This window comes from Heterodontus francisci, chromosome 42 (assembly GCF_036365525.1).
Source record: "Heterodontus francisci isolate sHetFra1 chromosome 42, sHetFra1.hap1, whole genome shotgun sequence".
NCBI classification, from domain to species: Eukaryota; Metazoa; Chordata; class Chondrichthyes; order Heterodontiformes; family Heterodontidae; genus Heterodontus; species Heterodontus francisci.
In genome coordinates, this window is record NC_090412.1 from 8,364,011 (window position 1) to 8,388,677 (window position 24,667).

The window sequence follows — 24,667 nt, forward strand, 5'->3', positions numbered from 1 at the left end:
TGAGAAACCTCAATTATGAAGACAGATGGGAGAGGTTGGGACTGTTTTCCTTGGAGAAGAGAAAGCCTAGAGGCAATTTAATAGAGGTATTCAAAATCATGAAGAGGAAGAACGTACGAAGTTATGGGGAATGGCATTAAGTGAATTGCTCTTTTAGAGAGCTGGTGCAGACACGATGGGCAGAATGGCCTCCTTCTGTGCTGTAACAATTCTGTGATAACCATAGATAGATTAGACCTCAGAGTCCCCTATTTTACCCATGCTATTCTCCCTCCACAGTACTAACCATCTCCTGCCAAGTATGGTACAATGCACAAAGTTTTGTAAGGACTGAAAAAAAACAAGGTTTACTACCTTCCATATGTAACAGACGTATTTTAAAAATCAAAATAGGTTATCTTTTTTTGGATTCTTCTCAAAACCTCTGACATGTGCTGCAAGAAATATGTACAGATTGGGTTAAAGTGCAGAGAGGAGTTCCCCACCGACAATAATTACACTGAAACAATGCCTCCTTCAGATAACACTGACCGATAAACAGCCTCTGATAAACCTGATTAGCATTCGGAAAGAGAGAAAATGTCAAAGTTTTAACAGGAATAAAAGCAAAAAATACTGCAGATGCTGGAAATGTGAATTAAAAACAGGAAGTGTTGGAAAAACTCAGCAGGTCTGGCAGCATCTGTGGAGAGAGAAACAGAGTTCAAGTTTCAGGTCTGTGACCTTTCCTCACATTCTGGTTTTATTTATGTATTCACAGGGTTTTGTCTAAATGTGTTCACCTGTGATTTTTATAGCATCACCGCGGTAACAAAGCTCATGAGCAATCTACTGACGTGTCACTCACATGACTTTTCTGTGCTTGCAATAGCTGGATCTGTTTCAAGTCAAAATCAATATATCAATGAATAATCAAAATTAAAGTGATTAAGATGATAAAGAAGCATGTGGTGTACAGTGTAAAGGCCGGCTCCGGTCTGCAAATGAAACCCGACCCGAGCCTGACAGAACCACATCCGACCCCGAGCCCGATCCAGTCCGAGTCCTTCCATTTTTTCCCGCGCCCGACCCGACCCGTCTCGACTCGACCATCAGTTAACTTACCTTCCGTTTTTCATTTTGTTGCCTATCTGCACAAGCTTAAAATAACTGTAACAAAACCAACTTTCAAGTCCAAAAAGTACATTAACATTGGAGCCACTTACCTGAGGTTGTGATAGAGCATGTCCGACCCGAGCCCGAAGGCCGGACCCGGAAACGCGACCCGACACGACCCCGACACATGTCGTCGTGTCCCCTCGCGCTCGGGTCAGGTTGCCGGCCTTTACTACAGAGCGTGCAACTATCTGGATCACAATGAGTAGTTTACTTTTGACTGCCTTAGAGGCATGTAAAGGTATATGTACAGAAGACTAGCCCTTCCTCTTACCCTGCAATAGCACATCTGATTTTTCATGTCTTCAGCATCTGTTGGGTGGAGAATGCCATTGAAAGACAATGAAAGAACTCCTATTTCGATTGCACCTTTCATATCCTCAGGATATCCCAGTGTTTAACATCCAATGAAGTACTTTTGAAGCATAGTCACTGAAACGCAACAGCCAATTTGCACACCAGGTTCCACAGGCAAAGAGATAATGGCATAATTTGCTTTAGTGATGCGGAGGCATAAATGCGGAGAACATTCCAGCTCTTTGAATAATGGCTGTAGAATCTTTTGCATCTACCTGAGATGGCAGGTGGGGCCTTGGTTTAAAGTCTCATCCAAAAAAATAGCCCCTCTGACAGTGTAGCACTCCCTTGGTACTGCATTGGAGTTTCAGCCTAGATCATGTTCTCAAATTGCTGGGTCTTGAACCCACAGCTTTCCAACTCGGAATTCTACCACTGAGCCAAGGCTGACACATCAGTGTTGTGTCACTGTGACTGGAAAGATTATAAATTCCAGCAGTAAGTCCACAGGATGGCTCAATATCCCTGGTTACTGTATCTAAGGATTTCTAATATTCACAATTCACGAGGAAATGTTTTCAAAAGAAACCGTAAAACAGCACCTGACTACTGAAGTGGCCACTCCATTTCCTCCACTCACTCCATCCCTGTCTCATCTCCTTTTCCACAGCTTCTGACAACCCCAGCCCCATCTCCTTTCCTATTCCATCCCAATCTCATTCCCATTTCCTCTCCCCACACTTGTACTGCTCCCTCCACCAGAACGTCAACTCAGTCTTACTCTGGCTCATTTCTCTTTGTTGCTGTGAGTTTGTTCAACCACATTCCCCTGCTCTCTCTCTCTCTCTTTACTTCACTGTTCTAGATCATTGTCCATTAAATGTTGACAAGTCAAGCTCTAACACTGAACGTGGACGCATGTACAACTTGAGATAAGTGCGGCGTTGGGCTATTTTAACTTGAAGCAAGACTCAGATAGCCATAAGGCAATACTTACTGTTGACTCCATTCTTGAAGACACCACCTGCTGTGCCACAGTCAGTGACAAACATCATTATGAAGCAAAAGAAAAACCCAGAGCTCAGTCATAGGGAGCATCCTACAAACCTGTTTGCTCACCTCTTCACTGACACAGCCCCACACACATGGCAATAAGTTAGCTGCCAAGCACAGTACACAGGTGATAAGTTCCGCCCATGAGCATACTGCAAGGCTGAGCAATGAACACAGGTCATTTGCATTTAACGAACTACCTGTCGGCGTAAAACATTTGCCCTGGAACAAAGGAGCTTCAGTCTCGTTCACTTTCCAGAACAACCACATCCTGACAGTATCGCTAGCATCGGTGGGTTGGACTGAGTTCCTGCTGCTCCCTCTGAGCAGCAGCTTGTTCCATTCAGCAATGCATGCAGACTGTTTCAATACACACAGCTGACACAATAGAGAGCATTAATGATTAAACAGCTACAGTCTGCTTCTTCCCTTTTACAAGTAAATAACCAACGCGTGGAGTTTATAAAAGTTCCACAAGTTGTTTGGCACCCCTGCAAGTACCCCTGAGAAGGCATTTAGCAACAGAATTCTGAACCAGAGGACTTGAGGTGAATAGCAAAAGAAGCGAAATGACATGACTAAAAACTTCTTTATGCAGCGAGTGGTTAGGATCTGGAATGCACTGCCTGAGAGTGTGGTGGAGGCAGGTTCAATCGTGACTTTCAAAAGGGAATTGGATAAGCATCTGAAGAGAATAAAATTGCAGGGCTATGGGGAAAGGGTGGGAAAGTTGGGACCAGCTAAATTGCTCTTGCAAAAAACCAGCATGGACTCAATGGGTCAAATGGCCTCCACTTGTACTGTAACCATTCTATCATTCTATGATTCAGTGAGCAGGGTCATCCTGCACTCCTCAGGAGTTAAAGATTAATCCAAGGCACTGCTGTGAGAAACCCAGGAGAAAAGCCACAGAAGCATTTAAAAAGATATGCCCTTTTTGTCCTTTTTATGGTTTCTTTATTGGTTGCAAAAATAATGAAGATGGGGAAAAGGTCCATTTGACTGGGCTGAACTATTGGAGGCAGAAGGTCATGTGATTAAGCCTCCAGGAATGTATCCAAGCAGAGTTGGTAACCATGGTTCAGACATAGAACACGACACCACTATTCAAATATTATTTTCTTAGTAGATGATGCGGCTTGTGCTCAAACATCAGAGCTTTTGAAATATATTAGAGTCAAGATCAAGAGCAGGATTTCCGCCCCCAAAGGACACAAAAATTCACGCCACTGGCCGGCATCCCCGTTTGCCAGCACCATCCCACCCCAGGACCATTTTTCCAGAGGTGGAATCCAGGTTACAAGGACTATTCACCCGCTAGCGGTGGGTAGACAGACAATTGCAGGGAGTAAATGGCCTATTAAGGCCTATTGCCAATGGCCAACTGGAATTTTCCAGTCGGCCTAGGGGTCACCTGAGGCATCGCAATCTAGCCAGCAGCCTGGAGGTGGCACCATGGCCGCAGACCCAGAGGGGCCAGCACTCCAGGCAGGCTTTGGAGCCCTCCCTGCCTGTCTAACTATGGCTGCGGCCACAGATCGCCGTGTGGAGCAGTTTCCTGGCTGCTGAGACCATTTTTTAATTTTAAACTTTTAAAAGTTGCAGACAGGGTGCCTCCATCTCTCTCTCTCTCCCTCTCTCTTGCCTGAACTGCAGGCTCCTGCTCCTTCCATGGTTGAGGGCCTCCTATTGGCCCGCCAGCTTCAAGAGCCCACCCTCTGGCCACTAATTGACCAATTCAGGGAAAAAGCACTGCTGGGTGACTGCTTCCCGCACACTGCAGGGTCATGACCCCCATTTGACCCCAACATAAAACCCTAATCCCTTCCCCAAGTGTAGTCTTCAGTTGAAGTGGGTTAGAGGTTGGGGGCATAGCTGGAGCAGGGTTTAAAGCCGTACATACTTAAAAAAAAAAGTACTTCATTGGCTGTAAAGCATTTGGGGCATCCTAAGGTTGTGAAAGGCACTATATAAATGCAAGACTTTCTTTTCTAATACAATGCTTGACTGCCACTGAAATCTAATCATTATGAACAAAAGTTCACTGCAAGCAGGTTCCAGTGTACACGGTAATGTGAACAACACCACCAACAACTTGCTTTTATATAGCACCTTTAATGTAGCAACACAGTCCAAGGCGCTGAACAAGAATGTTACTAATAAGATAAATCTGCCACTGAGCCGCAGAAGGCGATATCAGGGCAGGTGGCCAAAAGCTTGGTCAAAGAGGTAAGTTTTAAGGAGTGTCTTAAAGGACGTTAGAGCGGCGGAGAGGTTTAGGGGGAGAATTCCAGAATCTAGGGCCAAGGCAACTGAAAGCATGGCCACCAATGGTGGAGCGATTAAAATTGGGGATGCGCAAGTTGCCATTAAAGCCAGGTTAGCATCAGGGCAGCCGAGTGGCACAGTGTCCTGCTGATGACTGACAGACAGGCAAGGAGTGGGTTCACCCCGTGACCCTTTAGCACAAGGTTGCAGAGAGGCTCAGATTTACATCTTTAGCTTGTCCGGGCAGTAGCTGCTCTTGCACTACGGCAGGTCAAATCCATTTCATTCTCTGCTAATCCTTGATATTAACGGTGAATGTGTAAGGTACTCCACGCTTTACAATGGATAAAACACTCAAAACGGCCAAATCCACAGGGTACTATCTTATACCAAATGCCAAGAACAAAGCCTGCATTAGCATCTCTTTTCAAGAAGGAATCCATTTATCAGGATCTATTTTACAGATGCATTTAGGCTTCCTTGAAACTGAACAGATTCCAATTTATTATCCCTGGCATCTCATTTTGATTTCCGTGATTGTTCTTTTATTTTGCAGTGGGCTGTTTTGGTTTCAATATTGAGACCTTAATGCCCGCCATAGTGAAACTGGCTAAGAGGAGATATTGGACCTGACATTGTTTGGGCAGCTCCATTATAAAATTGTCTTCTAATAACTACACAGCTGCAATAAACCTGCTTAATGGTGATTTCGACCTCACTCACTCCACAATGTCATGCTCCCCCCCGACAATTCCAAACAATTGTTTAAAATTGGAAAATCAAGAAATAACAAAACGCTAAAGAATGTCAAATTCAAATGCTAAATTTTTTGTAACAATTTTTTTTAAAGGCGCCTTGACTGTGAGATTTTTGTTTTCATTCAGGGGCCTGATGGAGAGAATTCTCCTTTGATTCAAGGTCGTGACGATGAGACTCTCTATAATCTGAAACAATACTTCAAGCTAAGCTTCGACAAAAGAGGGAGCAAATTTGCACTGCATCAGTCACTGGGGAAAATATACAGAGGGGCCGATCTTATCTCAGAGGGGCCCAAAGCAGGAGTCACCCCCAGGAGTTTTGAAGGAAGTGAGGCCTGGATGAACGTAGCTGCAGGGCCTAATTTCAATCTTGAAAATAAGTCTCCCACCTGAGGCTGGCAGGAAAGGCATTATGGCCAACAGGTGGGATTCCACATTAAAGTATTTTCTTTAAAACTTAATTTGGTCTCACCTGGCCACTCAGAGACTACCAGCGTGTTAGAGCTTTCGGGATTGCCCCCATGCAGGCCTTCTGAGATTGAGGTAAAATGGGTTCACATGTACATGTATACGTTATGCGAGTATCTGTGTGCATACGTGTGCGAGTGCGCATGCGTGCCGCCTCCCAATGATGACAATGATTCATGACTTTAAGATTTACATTAGAGGCCCTGGCCTGCCTGAAGCAGGAGCCTCGGCTGATGTCAAAGTTAAAATGTCGCTGGCCGGAATCTATGCGGCCTCATATAATTTTAAACCCTCCCACGTGCCAATTCCCACCGCTTGTGGGTGGAATGGGGGGGGGGGGGGGGGGGGGGGTAGCTTAAAATCAACCCCCACTGTGTCAGGCACTGAGGGAAACTAATACTAAAGGTTCATTTTAAATTGGTCGGGTTCGGCAGAAAAGCTGCTGATTCCGCACCCTCCTCTCCAAACATGTGAGCAGCTCACTGGCAATATACCAGGGGTTCAGGCTTCCAATCACTTCTGTCAGCCAGCTCGCTCAGTCTAACCACCTTCCACCAGTGAATGTGATCACCTCAAAAGCAACGCCAATATTAGAAGACAATTTTATAGTATCTTATTACATCACTGACAAACCTCTTAAAGTATTTCACATACAATGGATGATGATGAAAGAAAGAACAAAAGCCAGGACTATTCCACAGCCATTACTCCAGGACTACTCCACATCCATTACTCCAGGACTACTCCACAGCCATTACTCCAGGACTACTCCACAGCCATTACTCCAGGACTACTCCACATCCATTACTCCAGGACTACTCCACAGCCATTACTCCAGGACTACTCCACATCCATTACTCCAGGACTACTCCACAGCCATTACTCCAGGACTACTCCACATCCATTACTCCAGGACTACTCCACAGCCATTATTCCAGGACTACTCCACATCCATTACTCCAGGACTATTCCTCGGATCAGTAAGCACCCAGAGTGAGGTAGTTCCCCAGAGCCAGTCCTGCCGGCAACCCTGTTAATTCAGCAAAATAAATCTGGCAGAGCGGAAGGACCTCCAAAGAATTTCATAACATGAGAAATAGGAGCTGGAGTCGGCCATTCGGCCCGTCAAGACTGCTCCACCATTCAATAAGATCATGGCTGATCTGATCATGGCCTCAACTCCACTTTCCTGCCTGTTCCCCATAACCTTGACTCCCTTGTAGATCAAAAATTTCTCTAACTCAGCCCTGAATATATTCAATGGCCCAGCCTCCGCTGCTCTCTAAGGAAGAGAATTCCAAAGATTAACAATCCTCTGAGAGAAGAAATTCCTCCTCATCTCTGTCTTAGATGGGAGACCCCTTATTTTGAAACTGTGCCCCCTAGTTCTGGATTCCTCATGAGGGGAAACATCCTCTCAGCATCTACCCTGTGACGTCCTCTCAGAATCTTACGCTTTTCAATAAACTCCAGTGAGTATAGGCTGAAGTTGCTCAACCTTTCCTCATGAAACAACCCCTTCATCACATGAACCAATCTAATTTCTTGGCCTATTATTTTTGGTGGCAAAATAAGTTAAGAGAGAGCTAAAATCCTTCTGATCGCCTTAAAGGTGCGTTTTTCTCAGAAATGTGGGGAGCCGTGCTCTCATCCAAGGTTCAATAAACACTTAAATGTTACCTGCCTCACAAAAAAAAAAATCAATGTTGGGTCACGCCATGATCTTGCATGTGTACCCAGGGCTGTAAAGACTCAAATCGCACAACAATATTCTCTGAGGTGGTTAGCACCAGTTCAGATTCAACTGCCTTACAAATCACAATTTGTTTCTTAACATAGTGAAGTTGTCACAATCTAGAATGCACCGCCTGGATGGTGAGGCTGGATACAGCCTCAACAGATTAAATGGAGAGTCAGCATTGCTGGGACAGGACACTCAGGCTCGACTACACACTCTTTTGAAATTGGCTCCAAGTAGGGCCTTCAGGTGGTGGTCTGCTACCTCCCATCACCCTCTGGATGAGGCCCAGGCCAGTCTACAGGGACAGCTGCATCTGCTTCACTGCCCTCGATCCACGCTTCAGCCCAACATCTTGGTCCTTTCATTTGTGCTGGGTTCCCTGAAACATTGCCGAGTCTCTCTTGTTGGTAGCTGTGCCGGTCGGCCATCATTCCTGTGCCAGCTGGCAGATAGTGGATTTCTCACCTGGGATCACACCTGGGGCTTCTTCTTCCCTCTCTTGCAATAGACCAGCAGCATCTGAAAGTAAGCAATAGGTCTGGGTGAGTACAGATCATGAACTACCCTGAGCTATTTCCCCAGCAAAAAGTGTCAGCCACAAACTAGGTCATTGCAGCCTAAGGCTGTCCTTGATTCAAGAATGATATACTGGTTAGGATGGATACAACAAAGTCAAATTTACTGAAACATATACATGAATTTTCACAAACAATGTAGCATGCATATGTTGGATGACAAAGTAATTCGGTCTCTTACCCAACCCCAGCTCCTCCTGATTGTCGTTTGATGCCTCGATGATCCCAACTCAGTTCTGCCATTCTACTCCCACCAAGAGGAGCAATGCTGAGGTCTTCTCCTCAGTTCTGGCCTTCAATGTTAGGCCAACTTCTTCCTTCCAGGGACCTTCTTTGACCCCAAGTCTTCGCCGGGCACCCTCTTCGGTAGCTTTAGGAAACACCAGGCACACATTTCTGCACTTGCAGTATCTTTGCTAGCTCCTTTTTTTTGGGAGGTGTGGGTGAGGTGCTGGGAACAAAGGGTGCCATCTGGACCCTTCACCTCACTAGTAACTCAAACTCAGTAAACTTGTGATCTTCAAACTTTTCTCTGCGGGGAATGGTCTGCAAATATTGTTACATTCCCAGCATTCTCTGCAAATATTGACATATTCCCAGCATCCTCTGCAAATGTTGACACACTCCCAGGAATTCCTTTCCATATATAGACACACGGTCAAGGACTGTGAGCAAATATCCCCCTTGTCCTAATTTCTGAAAGAAAGTGTCAAGCACTCAAAAAGGCAACAGTCCCATCATTGCAGAAAACCTTTATGAGTGGCAGCAACTGAGCAGCTCGTAAATAAACAAACACAACAACAAAAATTCAGAAGTCTCAAGACATTGTATACACAGTTCATGATACGTTCAATGCCAGATCCTCATTTCAAAAGCCAATGGAGTGACCCACACTCATCATTGTCTCTTCCCACCTTCTGCCTGTGAAGTTAGCGTCTCTTCATTGACAGTACATCGCCACGTTAAAGAACTGGGACCCATCCCCTCTGAGTGCCTGTAGCAAACACTCTGCATGTTGAAACAGTGCTACACTCTGACTGGTGTTTCTGAGACACCTTTGCCCATATGGTTAGCGCACCGTCTGCCTGCAGTCGACTATATTAATGCCCCTGAAAGATTTGAAACCCTCCTCTCCCAACCCATGAAAGTCAAACCCTCAGTAAATGACTGTTTAATTAGAATCTTAGAGCACAGAAGGCGGCTATTCGGCCCACTGTGCCTGCACTAGCTCCTCGAAAGAATAGCCCAATTTAATCCCATGTCCCAGCGTTTTCCCTTTAGATGCTCCCTCCCCCTAATTGGGTGCCTGAATAGTCCAAGATGAAATGCTACCCAGGAGGGACTGAAATTTGGAAACTGGTTGTGTCAGAAACAAGTCTGATTCCAGAACAGGGGTCAAGTGCAAAAGAAAAACTTTACACGGGGGCTCTCCAAAATCTCCTGCCACAACCTTAGCGCAAACCACGGGGAGGTTACCAGAAAGGGCCCCTTCTCTGAATTTTCCAACAAAGTTACAGCGGGGGTTTGGGAAAAAACCCTCTCAAAAATTCCATTCCTGTGACCCCAGAGTGGATTGCTGATCTAGAGTTATTAATGTTTGGTGTGTGCAGGGTGTTCTGGAATGAAATCCTGCTGCACATTAGAATTGTGTGGAGCATAAACACAGGCAAAGACCTGTTGGGCTAAATGGACTGTTTCTGTCAACTCAATGCAACTCAATGTAACCGCACATCAGGGAGGAAAATGAGCATTATGCAGCCCAGGGTTTGGAAATGAGCAAGTGTTACTGAGAGAATAATACAGTTATTAATAAATCGAAACCATACAATTAACAACATGCAATCATACAGCTCCTACATCAAGTCTCAGAATCATCTCAGAAGTATTTCTCAGTGAATTATTTATTGAAGGACAGTTAATCTGGTTCTGCAAGCAAATGCTGCATTATTTTTTTGTGCACAGCAAGATCCCACAAAGAGCTGCATTACCGGTTCACCCAATTTCTGGCAATGTTGGCCGAGCGAGGAATTCAAGATCATTCCTCGCTCTCCTTCGAGTACCGCCTCGAGGAATTTAAGTCTAAATCCCACGTTTCACCGAACGGGCAGCACCTCTAACTGCGTAGCGTTAGAGTGTCCACCTGGATGAGGAGCTCAGGTACTCTACTGGGGCTTCAATCTGCAGCCTTCAGCAGGTGACAGTGCTTCCCATTGACCCAGTAGGTGTCAAGGAGGTATGGGAGACTATTTCTAAAAGCACGGATGACAGGCAGAAAGCGCCTGCATGCATAGCTGTGGAGGTTGAAAGAGTTAAAAAAAAAAAATAGCAAAAAGTTCCATTTATACTCACAGCTCTCCCGTGGTGCGTGAAGGCCCAGCCTCCCCCTGACGCTGCCAGCAGCACAGGTTCCCTGATCCTGCATCACCCATTGCAGCAGCTGCAAAGTCTGCTGCTGATGTCTCCAGTACTCCCACTGCCCCAAGCCCCCTCTGGGTCAGTGAATCAAGGCTGCCGAGGGGTGGGCTCTTTAGGAAGGTGGTTACGTTCCCTCTTCTGTGTGTCTCCTTCAATTGTGGCAGCTTCCTAGCGACAGCAGCTCAGCTGTGTGAAGAGCTGGAGGCACGGTTTTGATCAGAAATCTCATGCCTGTTAAAGCTATGACCTTGACATCCCTTGATTCACGAAAGCAAATGAGTTAGCCACTTGCACCCAAGCAGGCATCCTCTCTTCAGGCACTGATTCGCTCTGGATCCCTCGCAGGTTAGAGATCAAACAGAGATATATATAATTTCTGCTTCTCCTCCATGTCTCCTTTTAGTTGTGTTTTTTCTCTCCCTCTCATTTCAGCCTCTCTTTCAGTCTGCATTGGAGGCTCTGTTGCTGCTGATTCACTGAGTCTGCTTCATGTGCAGTTACACACCGTGCCATGTCCTCATATTCCGGTTTGCTCCTTCCGACCAAATACTCAGGCTATTCCCCTTCCCTCGATCATAACTTGCTCCCTTCAGTCTCAATAGGCCTGCAGATCCTGGACGAATCCTGCTTTATCCATTCTCCTATTGCCCTTGCCCCATTCTTCCCCGACTGTTATTTTCCTTCTTTTACTGTGCTTCTCTTACTTTCCTTTTTGTTGCATTTTCCTTCCAAACTTTCCTGGGGAAGGTTGTTTCTATTTTCACCTGTCAAATTGTCAATGATTCATCACAAACCTTCATCCTGCCAATGGTTCCCCTCAGTTCCTCATTCTTTGTCCTGTAACTCTCACCTTCAGTACACTGAAGAAGTGACCATATAAATCTCTCTCTCTCTGACTCCTCCCCCTCTCTCACTCCAGTATTACCTCGCTCAGAAACCATTCAGCTGTAACACTTCTCATTCCTCACATGATCCTGACAGAGTGCAGTTGTTGCGAGACTTGCAAGCACCGTGAGCAATAATCCTGATAATCCTATTGCCAGATAGATTTACTTCAGCAGTTGGGTTTAAACTGGGCAGCCCACTTTGCCACTGGGCTTTTGAAGTCTGTAGTTACCCTTCCCCCCAAAGCATTATGCAATCGCAGAATCATAGCATAATATAGCACAGGCCGATCGAGTTTGCACTGGCTCTTTAGCGCAGCAATCCACTTAGTCCCACTCCCTGAATCTTTCCCCATATTCCTGCAATTTTTATCCCCTTCAAGTGTTTATCCAATTCCCTTTTGAAGGCTACTATTGAATGTGTATCCACCGCCCTATCAGGCAGTGCATTCCAAATCCAAATGGGAGTGGGTGGGAGAGGACCTGGAATATCTACCCTGACATCACTATTCTCCAAATCGCTACTCAATAGGAGAACAGAGGTGATTGGACCTCATGAGATGACATACACAAATAGTTGTGCCGTCACTCTAAGCTCACTCTGTGGTGAACCAAGAAAGCTGCAATTTAATGGATTTTGAATGCGGAATGCATTGGCAGCTGTACCTTCAGTGGTCTCTGCCCTAAACCTCTCCTCGGCCTCTCTCTCCTCCTTTAAGACACTCCTTAAAACCAACCTTCTCAGCTATCTTAATGTCTCCTTACGTCATACGGTGTCCAATTTTAATTGATAATGCTCCTGTGAAGCATCTTGGAATGTTTTACAATGTTAAAGGCACTATATAAATGCAAGTTGTTGTTGTAAGCGCAATCACATTCAGTGAAAGCAAAATGATTGATCGAATCACTGCAGGGAGTAAGAAGGTAGCACTGCACAAAGCTAGTATGCGGCAGCCAATCTGTTCCATATTATTTTACAGTACAGACTGGGTTTACCTCATGTGTAAATCTACAGCAGCTGAACAGTTTGACTCTTGCCCTCTCCATTGCTATAGTTTCTCTCCACTTGGAGACCGGGTCGGAGATTTGAATCACTTTGGAGGAGGAAACAGTTTCATGCTGATCTGTCTCGCAGCTGTCTCCATTCTGAAACTGCCCATACATGATATTTAATTCATTGGCTTCTGATACAGTGAATCTGGATTTCACTTTTAAAGGGTTTGATTGCGGTGATATTGTGTGCACACTCAAGACGAGGATTCCCTTAAACTGTCTGGGCAGATGTTAAAGATTCAATTAAAATTGGACACCGCATGACATAAGGAGACATTAAGATAGCTGAGAAGATTGGTTTTAAGGAGTGTCTTAAAGGAGGAGAGAGAGGTCGAGGAGAGGTTTAGGGAGGGATTCCAGAATATCTGAGTGTCCCATTACAGAAGAGTCAGCTGACATTGATGGAAATCATTCGTTCCACCTTTTTTTTATTCATTCTTGGGATGTGGGCATCACTAGAAAGACCAACATTTATTGCCCATCAGTAGGTGGTGGTGAGCTGCCTTCTTGAACTGTTGCAGTCCATGTGGGGTAGGTACACCCACAGTGCCGTTAGGAAGGGAGTTCCAGGATTTTGACCCAGCGACAGTGAAGGAAAAGCGATATAGTTCCAAGTCAGGATGGTGTGTGGCTTGGAGGGGAACTTGCAGGTGGTGGTGTTCCCATACATCTGCTGCCCCTTTTCCTTCTAGGTGGTAGAGGTTGCAGGTTTAGAAGGTGCTTTTGAAGGAACCTTGGTGAGTTGCTGCAGTGAATCTTGTAGATGGTACACACTGCTGCCACTGAGCACCGGCGGTGAAGGGACGGAAACGTTTAAGGTGGTGGATGCCCTATTAAATCATAGAATTGTACAACACAGTAGGAGGCTACTCGGCCCATCGTGGTCTCTCTGATCCCAGCCCGTCAAACCTGTACTGAGCACAAAATCATTAAATTTCCAACACCGCCAAAGCAAAGATCAGTACCACTTCCAATTTCCAAACAGTTTCAGTTAACATCCCAATCCCCATCAAACTTGCCAACTTCAGGTAGCATCAACTTTCAGGTGCAATTCAAAAGCTCACTTCTAATGGCCAACTGTAATGGATGGCTTGACTATACAGCTTTTGCTGTTGAAGACTAGGTAGCGAGTTTGCCCAATGTCCCATAGCATTCCGTTCATTCAAAGCATTTTCTTGGAACATCTCATCTTTGTTTTTTGAATAATCTTTCCTCAGAACCCAAGAAACGAGAACGACTTTATCGAGAGATTGAAGTATCACTGGACACACAAGCATTGATTCCTCCTCACATGGAAACAATGGAAAGCCAACAGCCTTCCGTTGTGGGATTACAAAGGCATTTCTTGACCACTGACACTCTCACATGTACATCCAGAGTAGAACGCAACATAAATATTTCTGTTCTTTGGAGTTAGTGGCAACCGACATACTATTGCCAGTGAAGACAAGTCTCAGCCCTGGGATACACAAACAAAACCTCTCTGTTCACTAAATAACTGCTTCCCCCATTCAACATGTACCCGTTGCCCCACATGGATAAAGCAAGTCAAAAGTGCAACCTCATAGAATCATAGAGTGACACAGCAAAGAAGAGGCCATTCGCGCCATTGCGCTTATGCTGGCTTTTTGGTAGAGTTACTCAATTAGTTCCATTCCCCCTGTTCTTTCCCCTTAACCCTGCAAATTTTATTTTCCCTTCCAGTATTTATCCAATTCCCTATTGAATCTGCTTCCACCACCGTTTCAAACACTGCATTCCAGATCACAACAACTCGCTATGTTTAAAAAAAAGTCTCCTCATCTCGTGTCTGGTTCTTTTGCCAATCACCTTAAATCTGTGTCCTCTGGTTAATGACCCTTCTGCCACCGAAAATAGTTTCTTAATTATTCGATCAGAACCCTTAATGAATTTGAACACCTCTGTCAAATCTTCCCTTCACCTTCTCTGCTCTAAGAACAACATCCTCAGCTTCTCCAGACTCACCACATAACTGAAGTCTCTCATCCCTGATACCATTCCAGTAAATCTCCTCCGCACCCTCTCCAAGGCCTGGACATCCTTCTTAAAGTGCGGTGCCCAAAAATTGGACACAGTTCTCCAGCTGAGGCTTGACCAAGTGTCCGTGACTCTCATACCACTTGCTCCTCCCAGGCCATTGCAAACAACCTGCTTAAGCCTGGCATTATAGCACGTAGTTTGTGGGAGGCGGAGAAAAACTCCCAGCAAACAGGAAAGTGTTGTGCACGGTTCAAACCAAGGACTGGCACGGGTCCAAGCAAGACAGCACATCAGCCACACACCTGCACGGGCCAGTTTTGAACCCGTTGATCTTAATGAAAAGGCAGCCTGAAGATCTACTGCCACAGAATAGGGACTGCACGCCACCGAACCTCATTTTGAATGAGCCCACACGCTCATTTGTTGATAGTTATTTTTAAACGATATCTCCAGGAAGTAAAGTGAAGCAGCCAGCCCTTCTCTGGCGCTCTGCCAGTGCTACCTCTCCTTTACACTGGGGAGCTTCTTCACACAACTTGGCTCTGTTCAACGGGGCATTATCCCTTTCTGCATTTACAGAGTTGTGAAACAATTGGTTAACCCTTTGAGGTTAACCCTGGGCTGTTTCGAAATAATAACACTGTTTATTTACCAGAAAAGAAATAGTTGTGTTCGCACAACACGCTATAATTACTCTCAGAAACATTCCAAAGTGCTTCACCCCAATGAATTACCGTGAAGGGCAATGGCTGTTTTATGCCAGCAAGGTCAGTGACCATCTTGCGCACAGTGTGATCCCATGTGTCGAGTTTCATCTACTCCTGCTGGTGCTGGTGGAGGGAGAAATGCTGGCCAAGGCACCAGGAGAACTCCTTGCTCTATTTCCAATACTGCTGTGGGAATTTCAAGGTTAACCAACCACCTGAACCGATGGTTTCTTGGCAGCTCACCACCACCTTCTCAAGGGCAATAAATGCTGGCCTGGACAGCGACGCCCACATCCCATGAACGAATTTTTTTAAAAACCACTACAGCACCATCTGAGTACTGCCTCTGGAGAGGAGCTTGAATCTATCACATTCTTACTGGAGAAATTGGGCTTGTTCTCCTTAGAGCAGAGACTGTTCAGAGGAAATTTGATAGAGAAATTCAAAATCATGAACGGTTTTGATTGAGTAAATAAGGAGAGACAGATTCCAGTGACTGAAGGTTCGGTAGCCAGAGGACACAGATTTAAGAGGATTGACAAAAGAACCAGCGGCGACATAAGAAAAACATAAATTACACACCGAGTTGTTACAACAGATTCAATAGTAACCTTCAAAAGGGATTTGGATAAATACTTGAAGAACGAAAATGCAGAGGTATGGGGAAAGAGCAGGGGAGTGGCCAGCTCGACCAAAGAGCCAGCACGGGCATGAAGGGCCGAATTGCCTCCTTCTGTGCTGATTCAATCAATGATTATGAACATTCCAGGATCCTGATTCAGACACAAGTGTGATTCATCCATTTACAATTGCCCATCAAAAAAAAACATTCATAGAGGATTTCCCGACTGCCTAAACATTGAAACTTGTAAACCACAAACTGTCAATTATTCCATATTGTTACGGAGATCGCAGCTTTCAGAATCCCATTCCAGAGATGGGGTGGGGGGCGGAAATCATTGTCTCTCTAGCACTGCTGCCACACAAAAGCACACGTTCAAGGTTTTCCTGAGCTTGCACTTACAGTGTTACGCATGCAGTACTGTACACGTAGTATTGTCCATCCAGGTTCCTGCTTGAAACAGCTGAAACATTTCCACGTGCGTGAAGAAAATCTTTTATTTTGCAAGCCACGATGACTCTCAAGCAGAGTTTGGGATGCAGCAAGATTGTAAAAATCAGGGGCACATCACAGTGTGATGAAACATAGGTATAATAGGCTTAATTAGGTAGCATTTAGATATAGTTAATATCTTATACCTTTTAGAATTAAAGATTGAATAAATGGTCAGTTTTCAAGACTCACTGAACTTTCCCTTTAAGAAGGTAGAGTTAAAAATTGCAAGGCCTTCCAAGGTCCCTGTTACAATAGAATGTGAACCTTTTAAGTTGGTAAATCCATTTCAGGGTCAATGTTGCCAGGGAATTGGAGGATAAACACATAGTGAAACATCCTGTGTGACATCAGTAAGAGGTAGCTATAAACTTAATTAGTTGATAGTGTTGGTGATGTAGATAGATTGACTCAAAAGAAGGGTTCAAGGTACCATAAAAAAAATTATAGATAATTAAATAATAAAATGAAATGGTACTTACAGTAACAGATGCCAAGTAAACCCAATTATAAACATTTTGACCAGATAAAAGCTCACAACTTCAAGAGCAGGGGATTTCCAGCAAATAAGTTAAGTGGGGATGGTAGCTAATGATATTACCATATAAGGATCTCAAAAAGCAGGAAAAGTACACACAGAAAGGTAACACCTATATGCTAAAAGGTCAGATGATAGCTTAGAAACAGTATAAACATGAGAGTTTTTGAATCAATAAACTAGAAGTATTGAATTCCTCATCAATTCATCTCAACCTATGGCTTACTCGGGAATTTAAGGTAAATGTTTGCTTTAAATTTTGATGGATATCCTAAGATTTTTTGCTGTAACAATATCAAGGTTGAACTTTTGGATTCTATTTTAGAAATAAGGTTATGTGTTACATTTCTTAGTAATCTTTGATATTGTAGTATACTTAGCTACTTAAAGTGTATTGCACGTTCAATTCTTTAATAAATATATAAAAGTTAATAAATCATCTCATGCAGCATTCTGTATACAACTACATGAACCCCCTCCCTGTGTCTTTTTAAGTGGAGAGATACGTATTGAAGAGAGTTTCCCAGAACCTTATAATATCTGGATATTTATGACTTAGCCATATTTATTTTAAAAATAGGCTATCCGAAAGATGGTAATATTCTCTGTTAGTTTTTTTTTACTTTGAGGGAAGACTAGTTCAGTTCTTTAGACCCAAATAAGTGTCTATAAGAATTTGTCTGGTTTGAACTTAATTAAAGGAGATTCATAGGGATGTACGCTTGATTTGGTTTAGTCCCTATAAAGGGTTAAAGTCATAAATTACTTCAACAGAGGTGATCAGAATTATTAGCATTTACTGAATAGAGTGGGAAAGGTTCATGTAGTCCATCAAAACAATCATCTTTTTCCAATCCCATGCTTTGGATTAAACTGGCTCCAAGAAATTGGTCCATTAAAAATCAAGGAAGTTGGATCGGTGTGTGTAAATCAGCCCAGTGCTGGCCTTTCTGTCTTTTTGTTCAAAGCTGGACAATTTCATTATCCCCCGCCCCCTGCCCTGCTCCCAACACAAGGCACTATTGGTGTCCATGAAAGTTGGCAGACAAATAGATGCCAGGCCAGTGGCGGTGCCACCTGACAGCAGCGAGGCTGAGACCCGTGTCTCGGAGGAGAAGCAGCTGCACTCTACCTTCCTGCTACAACAGAATGTCGCATACCTTTAACCAGCAAACGGCAAATCATGAACAAAGCACATCGCACAGAAGGTGACCGTGCTTTTTTGTGATTTTGTTCTCGCACTGATGTGATACTGATCCATCCCGAGTGACCCCGCAAAGGTTATAGGCCTTGTTTTTCTTCTCTTACAATGAGTGGCATGTTGGCCATTTTGGAAGACATTAGAAGTCAAACATGCAAGCCCAGGTTTTAAACAAACCCGCCCGGCAAGAACGGGGTGGGCTGTGGTCAGTTGCCTGAGTTACACCCCCGTCCAATTCCACACCCCATTGACATCTCACCTGAACCAGTCCCTTCCTTGGCGGGCAGGTCACAGTTAAAATCAGGCCTGTAGAATGAGTCTGGAATCGCCACTAGGCTAAGCCAGGTACAGATGGAAAGCTGGGCTAACCAATTAGTTTTCTGGCAATTTTTTGACTAATTTTGTGTGCCAGTTTGATGGAAACAAAAGCCTGGTGGTTATGCTGCTGGATTTGTAATCCAGAGGTCCAGACTACTAATGCAGAGAATGAAGAGTTCGAATCCCGTCCTGTCACTTTGACAATCTGAATTCAGTTTTAAAAAATAACAAAGTAAATTCACAGTGAAGCTGTCAGATTGGGGTAAAGCCCAACTGGTTCACTAATGTCCTGTAGGGAAGGAAACCTGCTGTTTTTACCCACTCTGGCCTATATGTGACTCCAGTCCCATGCCAACATGGTTGCCTCTTAGTGGTCCCCCCCAGTTGTAACGCCACCTTGTCAGCGCAACTAGGGATGGACAATAAGTGCCAGGCATGCCCACATCCAGGGAATGAGCTTTTTTTATATTGCCAAAGTTATTAAATTATATTTCAACTTGCCATGGCAGGATTTGACCTCACAATCTTTAGGTTACTAGTCCAAGATTATAAGTACTGTGTTAATGGAATTGGCAAGGTTCATCCAGTGAAGTGTACGTTCTGGGCAACACAAACAGATATTATCAGCACAGTAAACTGAAGAAAGCAGATGTGCCTATGTAAAAGCTAATGCAGGAGAGTAAAGATAGGGGAAAGTACAGGTTTGCAGAATATCACTAAACTGGGTACAAATATTAGAATTTAGCCAGATTCCACCTGGAATGACATTTGCAGTTATCTCACAAACCTCAGTTAAATGTTGCTCAGCCCTTGATAACATTGAATTAATGCTATCAAACAGTGACCCATTATAAAAGGGACTTTGTGAAAGCTGTTAATAAAGGTTTTATTTCAGGAAGAAAAACAAGGTGCAAATGGCACAAGGACACGTTTGTTTCATTGTGTCTCACAAATGAGATAAAAACCTGCGATAAATTCGTCATTGAAGATCTAAAAGGGGTGGGTTGTGTTGTTGCCAGCACGTTACCAATTCAGTGGACACAATTTTAAGTACGCTGTTCTTGGTGATGATTTTACTGAGTCATTGAGGTGGGGGGAGGGGGGGGAGGGAGGATGAGGCAATTTGGGGCACAGAGTCTCTTGGGTGTTGAAGGGTCGCCAAGGTGACATACCCGGCAAAGGAATTTTGGAACAAGTTAGCCCTCTGTGGTAGATTCAGCAATCCTGGCAAGGCGCTGTTAATGATTGACAAGTCAGTCAGGCCATGTACAACAACAATAACTTTCATTTATACAGCACCTTTAACGTTGAAAAACATCCCAAGACACTTCGCAGGAGCGTAATCAAACAAAATTTGACACTGAGGCCCATCAGCAGACACTTGGACAGATGACCAAAGCTTGGTCAAAGAGGTAGATGTGACAGAACATCTTAAAGGAGGGGAGAGAGAGAGAGAGAGAGAGAGAGAGAGGTGGAGAGGCTTATGGAGGATATTCCAGCATTAAGGGTCCAGGCAGCTGACGGCCCGGCCACAAGTGGTGGAGCGATGAAAATCGGGAATGAGCAAGAGGCCAATAATGGAGAAGTACAGATATCTCGGAGGGTTAGAGAGCTGGAGGAGGTTACAGAAATGGGAGGGGCGAGGCCATGGAGGGATTTGAAAGCTAAGAGTGTGGGATATGTACTGCAGTGCTGCGGTCGATGCTGCAGCAATAGGTTATTTACTCCAGTCTACACTGTGAACTCAGAAACTAACACAGGGCCAAATTTCAAAAGGTTTGTAACCTACCTGGAAGAATAATCCGACTTTGGTTCATCGTCATCAGCCTCAGGAGTCCTCTTGAGTAAGTTGTCCTCTGTGTACAGCTGGCACCTGGTGAGAATATTCTCTGATTTACTGTAAACCACCACTGGATTGACACTTGGCTTCCTGTCCACTCTTGTCGCCTTGCACCTGGGACTGCCTGGCCAATCAGAGTTCATGGTGGAGTTTGGGTGCAAATCACCATCAGCATTAGTCCATGGCAAAAACTTCTCTTCAATCAGTCGGGCATTCTCCTTAATTTGTTCCTGGATTTCCGAGGTCAGGGTTGGAAAGTCAAAGGTGAAATAATTCCCATGGCTCCTATTGGGAGAAGGCAGGGTCTCCACTGAGTCTAGGCTGGTATAAGAGGTGCCTTTGGCACGGTGAGACTCCAGGATACATTCAAATTGCTTGCTGAAGGTATCAGTGCCATCTTCAGACAGGCTCCGCACAATAGAAATTGAAGCAGCTGAAGGAAGCATATTTTTGACCTCTATCTCTGGTGACCTGCAAAAGGACAAAGGCATAGAATGATGCAGCACATAAAGAGGCCATTCGGCCCATTGTGCCTGTTCCAGCTGTTTGAAAGAGCTATCCAATTAGCCCCATTCCCCCCCCCCCCCGCCCCCCCACCCCCGTGCTCTATCCCCGTATTCTTCTTATTTCTTTTTCAAGTATTTATCCAATTTCCTTTTGAAAGTTGCTGTTGAATCTGCTTCCACCGCCCATTCAGGCAGCACGTTCCAGATCACAACAACTGACTGAGTCAAGAAATTTTTCCCCCTCTCCCATCTGGATTTTTTTTTGCCAATTCCCCTAAATCTGTGACCTCTGGTTACCAACCCTCCCGCCCGCGGACGCTCCAACAAAACCCTTCATGATTTTGAACACCTCACATGTCGCATCTTCAGCAATTCTCATGTAATGCAACAGCATGGATAGAAAGGAAAAGGTTTTCAATGGGTGAAACATTTCCACAGACAGCTCGGGGACAGACACCCTGTCGATTGTGTGTAATGCAAAAGAATGCCAGCAGAGGGGGTGCTGAGTCAGTGTAAAGGATTGACAAAGGCAAAACACTGTGGTTGCTGGAAATCTGAAAGAGAGCCAGAAAATGCTGGAAAACATTCAGGAAGGTCAGTGGAGCATCTGTGGAAAGGATAAATGGATGAAATAGCGGAACAAGAGAGGCACATAGAAAGGGAGACACACATGGAATAAAACTGATGTCGAGATAACGAGAATCAAAATGGAAGGAAAGAACAAGGGTGGGCTAAAATAGTAAGATATTCAACTTTGGGAGCTATAAATCAAGAGAGATCAAGGTTGGGCAGATGGCCTGTTTCTATGCTGTAAATATGTAAATACTTTGTAAAATTAGATCATATCTGGTCGGTTGAATGTTAATATCTACACTGAAACAGACCCAGATCAGAAAAGATTCAGTGGAGTTTAAGCACTTCTTAACCGATATGACTACCAGCACACATTTGCTAACAGGTTCTTGAGACAGAGAACTGTCACCTATCGATAAGTTACTGAATCCCATCTCCCTAACCTGTTATTGTGTTGTTTGAACATACCTGTCAGTAACAGGTTAGTGCGCTGATAGGGCACCCGGAACTTAAGACGCTTCTGTGAAGCTCCTGGGGACATTTCACGACGTTAAAAGGTGTTATATAAATGCAAGTTGTTGTTGTAACTAAGAGTTATTTAAATGCTGCAACATTGCCTTTGGACACCATTTTACAAGGTGGTTCCACTTTCTACTTCCAGAAGCCGCTACTGGTGGAAGATACTTCAGCCCTTCATGTCCCCACGCTTGGAATTCTCTTCCTAAATCCCACCTCTCCTTCAAAAGTCTCCTCCAAAACCTACCTCTTCAACCAAACTTTCAGTCACCACTGAACTCTTTAACCTCCTGCACTCTGTCCGATTACCCCTCATGAAAGCCTTGTGACGGATTCCCCTTGTTAAAGGTACAAGCTGAGGCTGCTGTGAATTCACTATTTAACAACCCTACCGGTTAGTAATCCAAAAAGTAGGCGAACACTGGTTTGTAGTTATCATTCTGCGGTACAGTATTTAATCTTTGATGTGCCATGGAACAGCATAACCACACAACCAGTGCTGTGCTATTCCCTATTTAATGCATGTAGCACATGTTATTGTGAAGGAATCACACTGCTACTCACTACCCCATCCCCATGTAATGGCTAGATTTGCTTACAGTAGATCTATGGGACAGCTCACTGTCAGTAGGGAGCCATTAGATTATCGGATCTTGGTCTTTTATTGGTGGTAATAAGTATAAATTTCAGCATTTCCCTGTGGTGCTGTTTAGCTGCTTTATACCCAAAGTAAAAGGAAACAACTGACAGGACAATTTCCATTCTGTAACAGGCTCTCCCTGACTTCTATAAGAGTCCTAAGTGCTACAAGATTTAGCCATTTCAGCCAGTCAATCTCCCCATAACTCAACTCACACTGGCAGAATTACTTGGAGAGGAACATGGACTGTTTGCACGGGGAGTTGAAATGTCACACTGATTCAGGAAGGGCTGATCCCCAAAGTTTGGAGCTAAGACAGATTGTTGGGGCACTGTTTAGAGAGATTTGCCCTGTATCTAACTCATGCAACACCCAGCGCATCAACCCAGCTGGATTAAAACGCAGATTCTAAAGGTGAAAATCCCAGGGACTGTACCATCCAGGTCACTTAGCAAGAAGGATTTTAAGGTTAATCCAAATTCTTTTCAGCAGTTTGACTTTTATAAAGGGATGCAAGTGTAACTGATTACCTTTCATCAGCAGCAGAAGATGGCTCGGAGAAGACGTCATCCTCCCGATTGCCAGTGGTCTCGTCTAGCATTGAGCCTCCTGAAGGAGCACAATGGTCCATCTCAGCAGCATCACCTGCAGCCGTTGAACTTGGGTGGTGAATACTGTCACTCTTGTCTGGAATCATGTTGTATTCCGCCATGACTTCATCCAGGTTGGTCTCCTGATAGCATCTGATAGGCACAGCATCCAGATCAGTCTCCGAGTACTTGGTCATTCTAGTTTTGTCTCCCGGTTTGTAAGCCGTGGAAGTCCCATTTGGCAGAGATGTGCCTTTCGGATCATTAACCACCTCCGCAGAGCCATGATTGACTGCACGTGGTTGTGTCTCGAAAGATCCACCGATAGGCTCTCCCTTTTGCTTGTTCTCTGCTATTTCACTTGTTACGGTGATGCATGGATTCACCAGTGATGGTTGGGTTTTCGAAACAGCTGCAAAAAGACAATAGATGGTTGGGAATTGAACCTTCGACCTCAGTGGGGGAGATTTGAAGATCTTGAGTGGCTGTGCAAACCCAAAGCTAAAGTCCATTTTTTGTGCAGTGTATGCATCTGAACTGGATCCAGTTTGAACAGCTCAGTGTTTGTACACTGTACCAACTGGCAAGCATGTTTGTATAAGTTCTTAAGAGAGCGAATGAGGCAACTTAATTTAGCGTCACAGAGGGAACTTTGCTCTGCATTTGACCTATGTTATACCTGGAGTGACACTGACTGCAATATCTGAGCTGTAATGGTTCAGATAAAGAACTGAGCTGTAAAACTTTTGATTTTGGATGTTCAAATTAACTGTGTTTCTGAAGAGACTGTTAATGAATTTAAGGGATCAATTTTGCAGAGTCCTACTTTCGACATCAAGCTGCACGGAAGACCCAATGAGGGGCTTTTTCTCGTACTTCCTGACCCTTCTCATTGTCTTAGTTGAGGTACTTTGGGAGGTCACAAAAATGCAAATCATCTTAGGGAAAGAGAACCTCCCAATTTATCGGTCAAACAGAACTATCAAATGCCACCGTCATTTTTCATCAGCAATGTCCCATTAATGAATGACCAATTCGTGTTATCTTTGGCAATATTAGTTGAGGAAAAATTATTGGCTACGGCATTCAAAGATTGCGCTGCGAGAGTGACGCAGCTGAAGCCCGGGGTGGGGACCCAGAATTCATCAGGGTGTTGGATTCCAGAGCCCGCTTTGAAAATCTGGCTCGTGGTCACAACCATGGAATGAGTGTTCATGGAGCAGCCAATGAATCCTTCTGTTATATAGAATATACAGCATTAAAGCAGGCCATTCTCCCCAATGAGACTGTGCTAGTGTTTACACTCCAGATGAATCTCCTACCATCTATACTACTTCTCACTATTTTCCAATGGAGGGGTTTGAAGATATTTTAACATAAAGCATACAATAAAACAAGTTAGTGCATCAATATGAACTACACCTGACCCTATGTTACTTCAATACGATTCTTTATA

At 44.4% G+C, this 24,667-nt stretch overlaps 1 protein-coding gene across 14 annotated transcripts in view; it reads right to left on the reverse strand.

The window, feature by feature from the left end:
• The window catches only part of LOC137355433 (PH and SEC7 domain-containing protein 1-like), a 144,569-nt gene that overhangs the window by 52,281 nt on the left and 67,621 nt on the right, over positions 1-24,667 (reverse strand). For 5 of the 14 annotated variants that reach the window (XM_068020491.1, XM_068020485.1, XM_068020488.1 and 2 more), the window contains 4 exons: positions 23,152-23,623; positions 20,336-20,857; positions 8,206-8,259; positions 848-877 (listed from right to left, as the gene is read on the reverse strand). In XM_068020491.1, coding sequence (XP_067876592.1) covers positions 848-877; positions 8,206-8,259; positions 20,336-20,857; positions 23,152-23,623 — 1,078 coding nt within the window. Of the gene's footprint in view, positions 1-847; positions 878-2,571; positions 2,626-2,705; positions 2,809-8,205; positions 8,260-10,664; positions 11,643-14,653; positions 15,046-20,335; positions 20,858-23,151; positions 23,624-24,667 lie in introns of those variants that run through there. The other 9 variants (XM_068020490.1, XM_068020493.1, XM_068020492.1 and 6 more) reach the window with 9 other exon arrangements.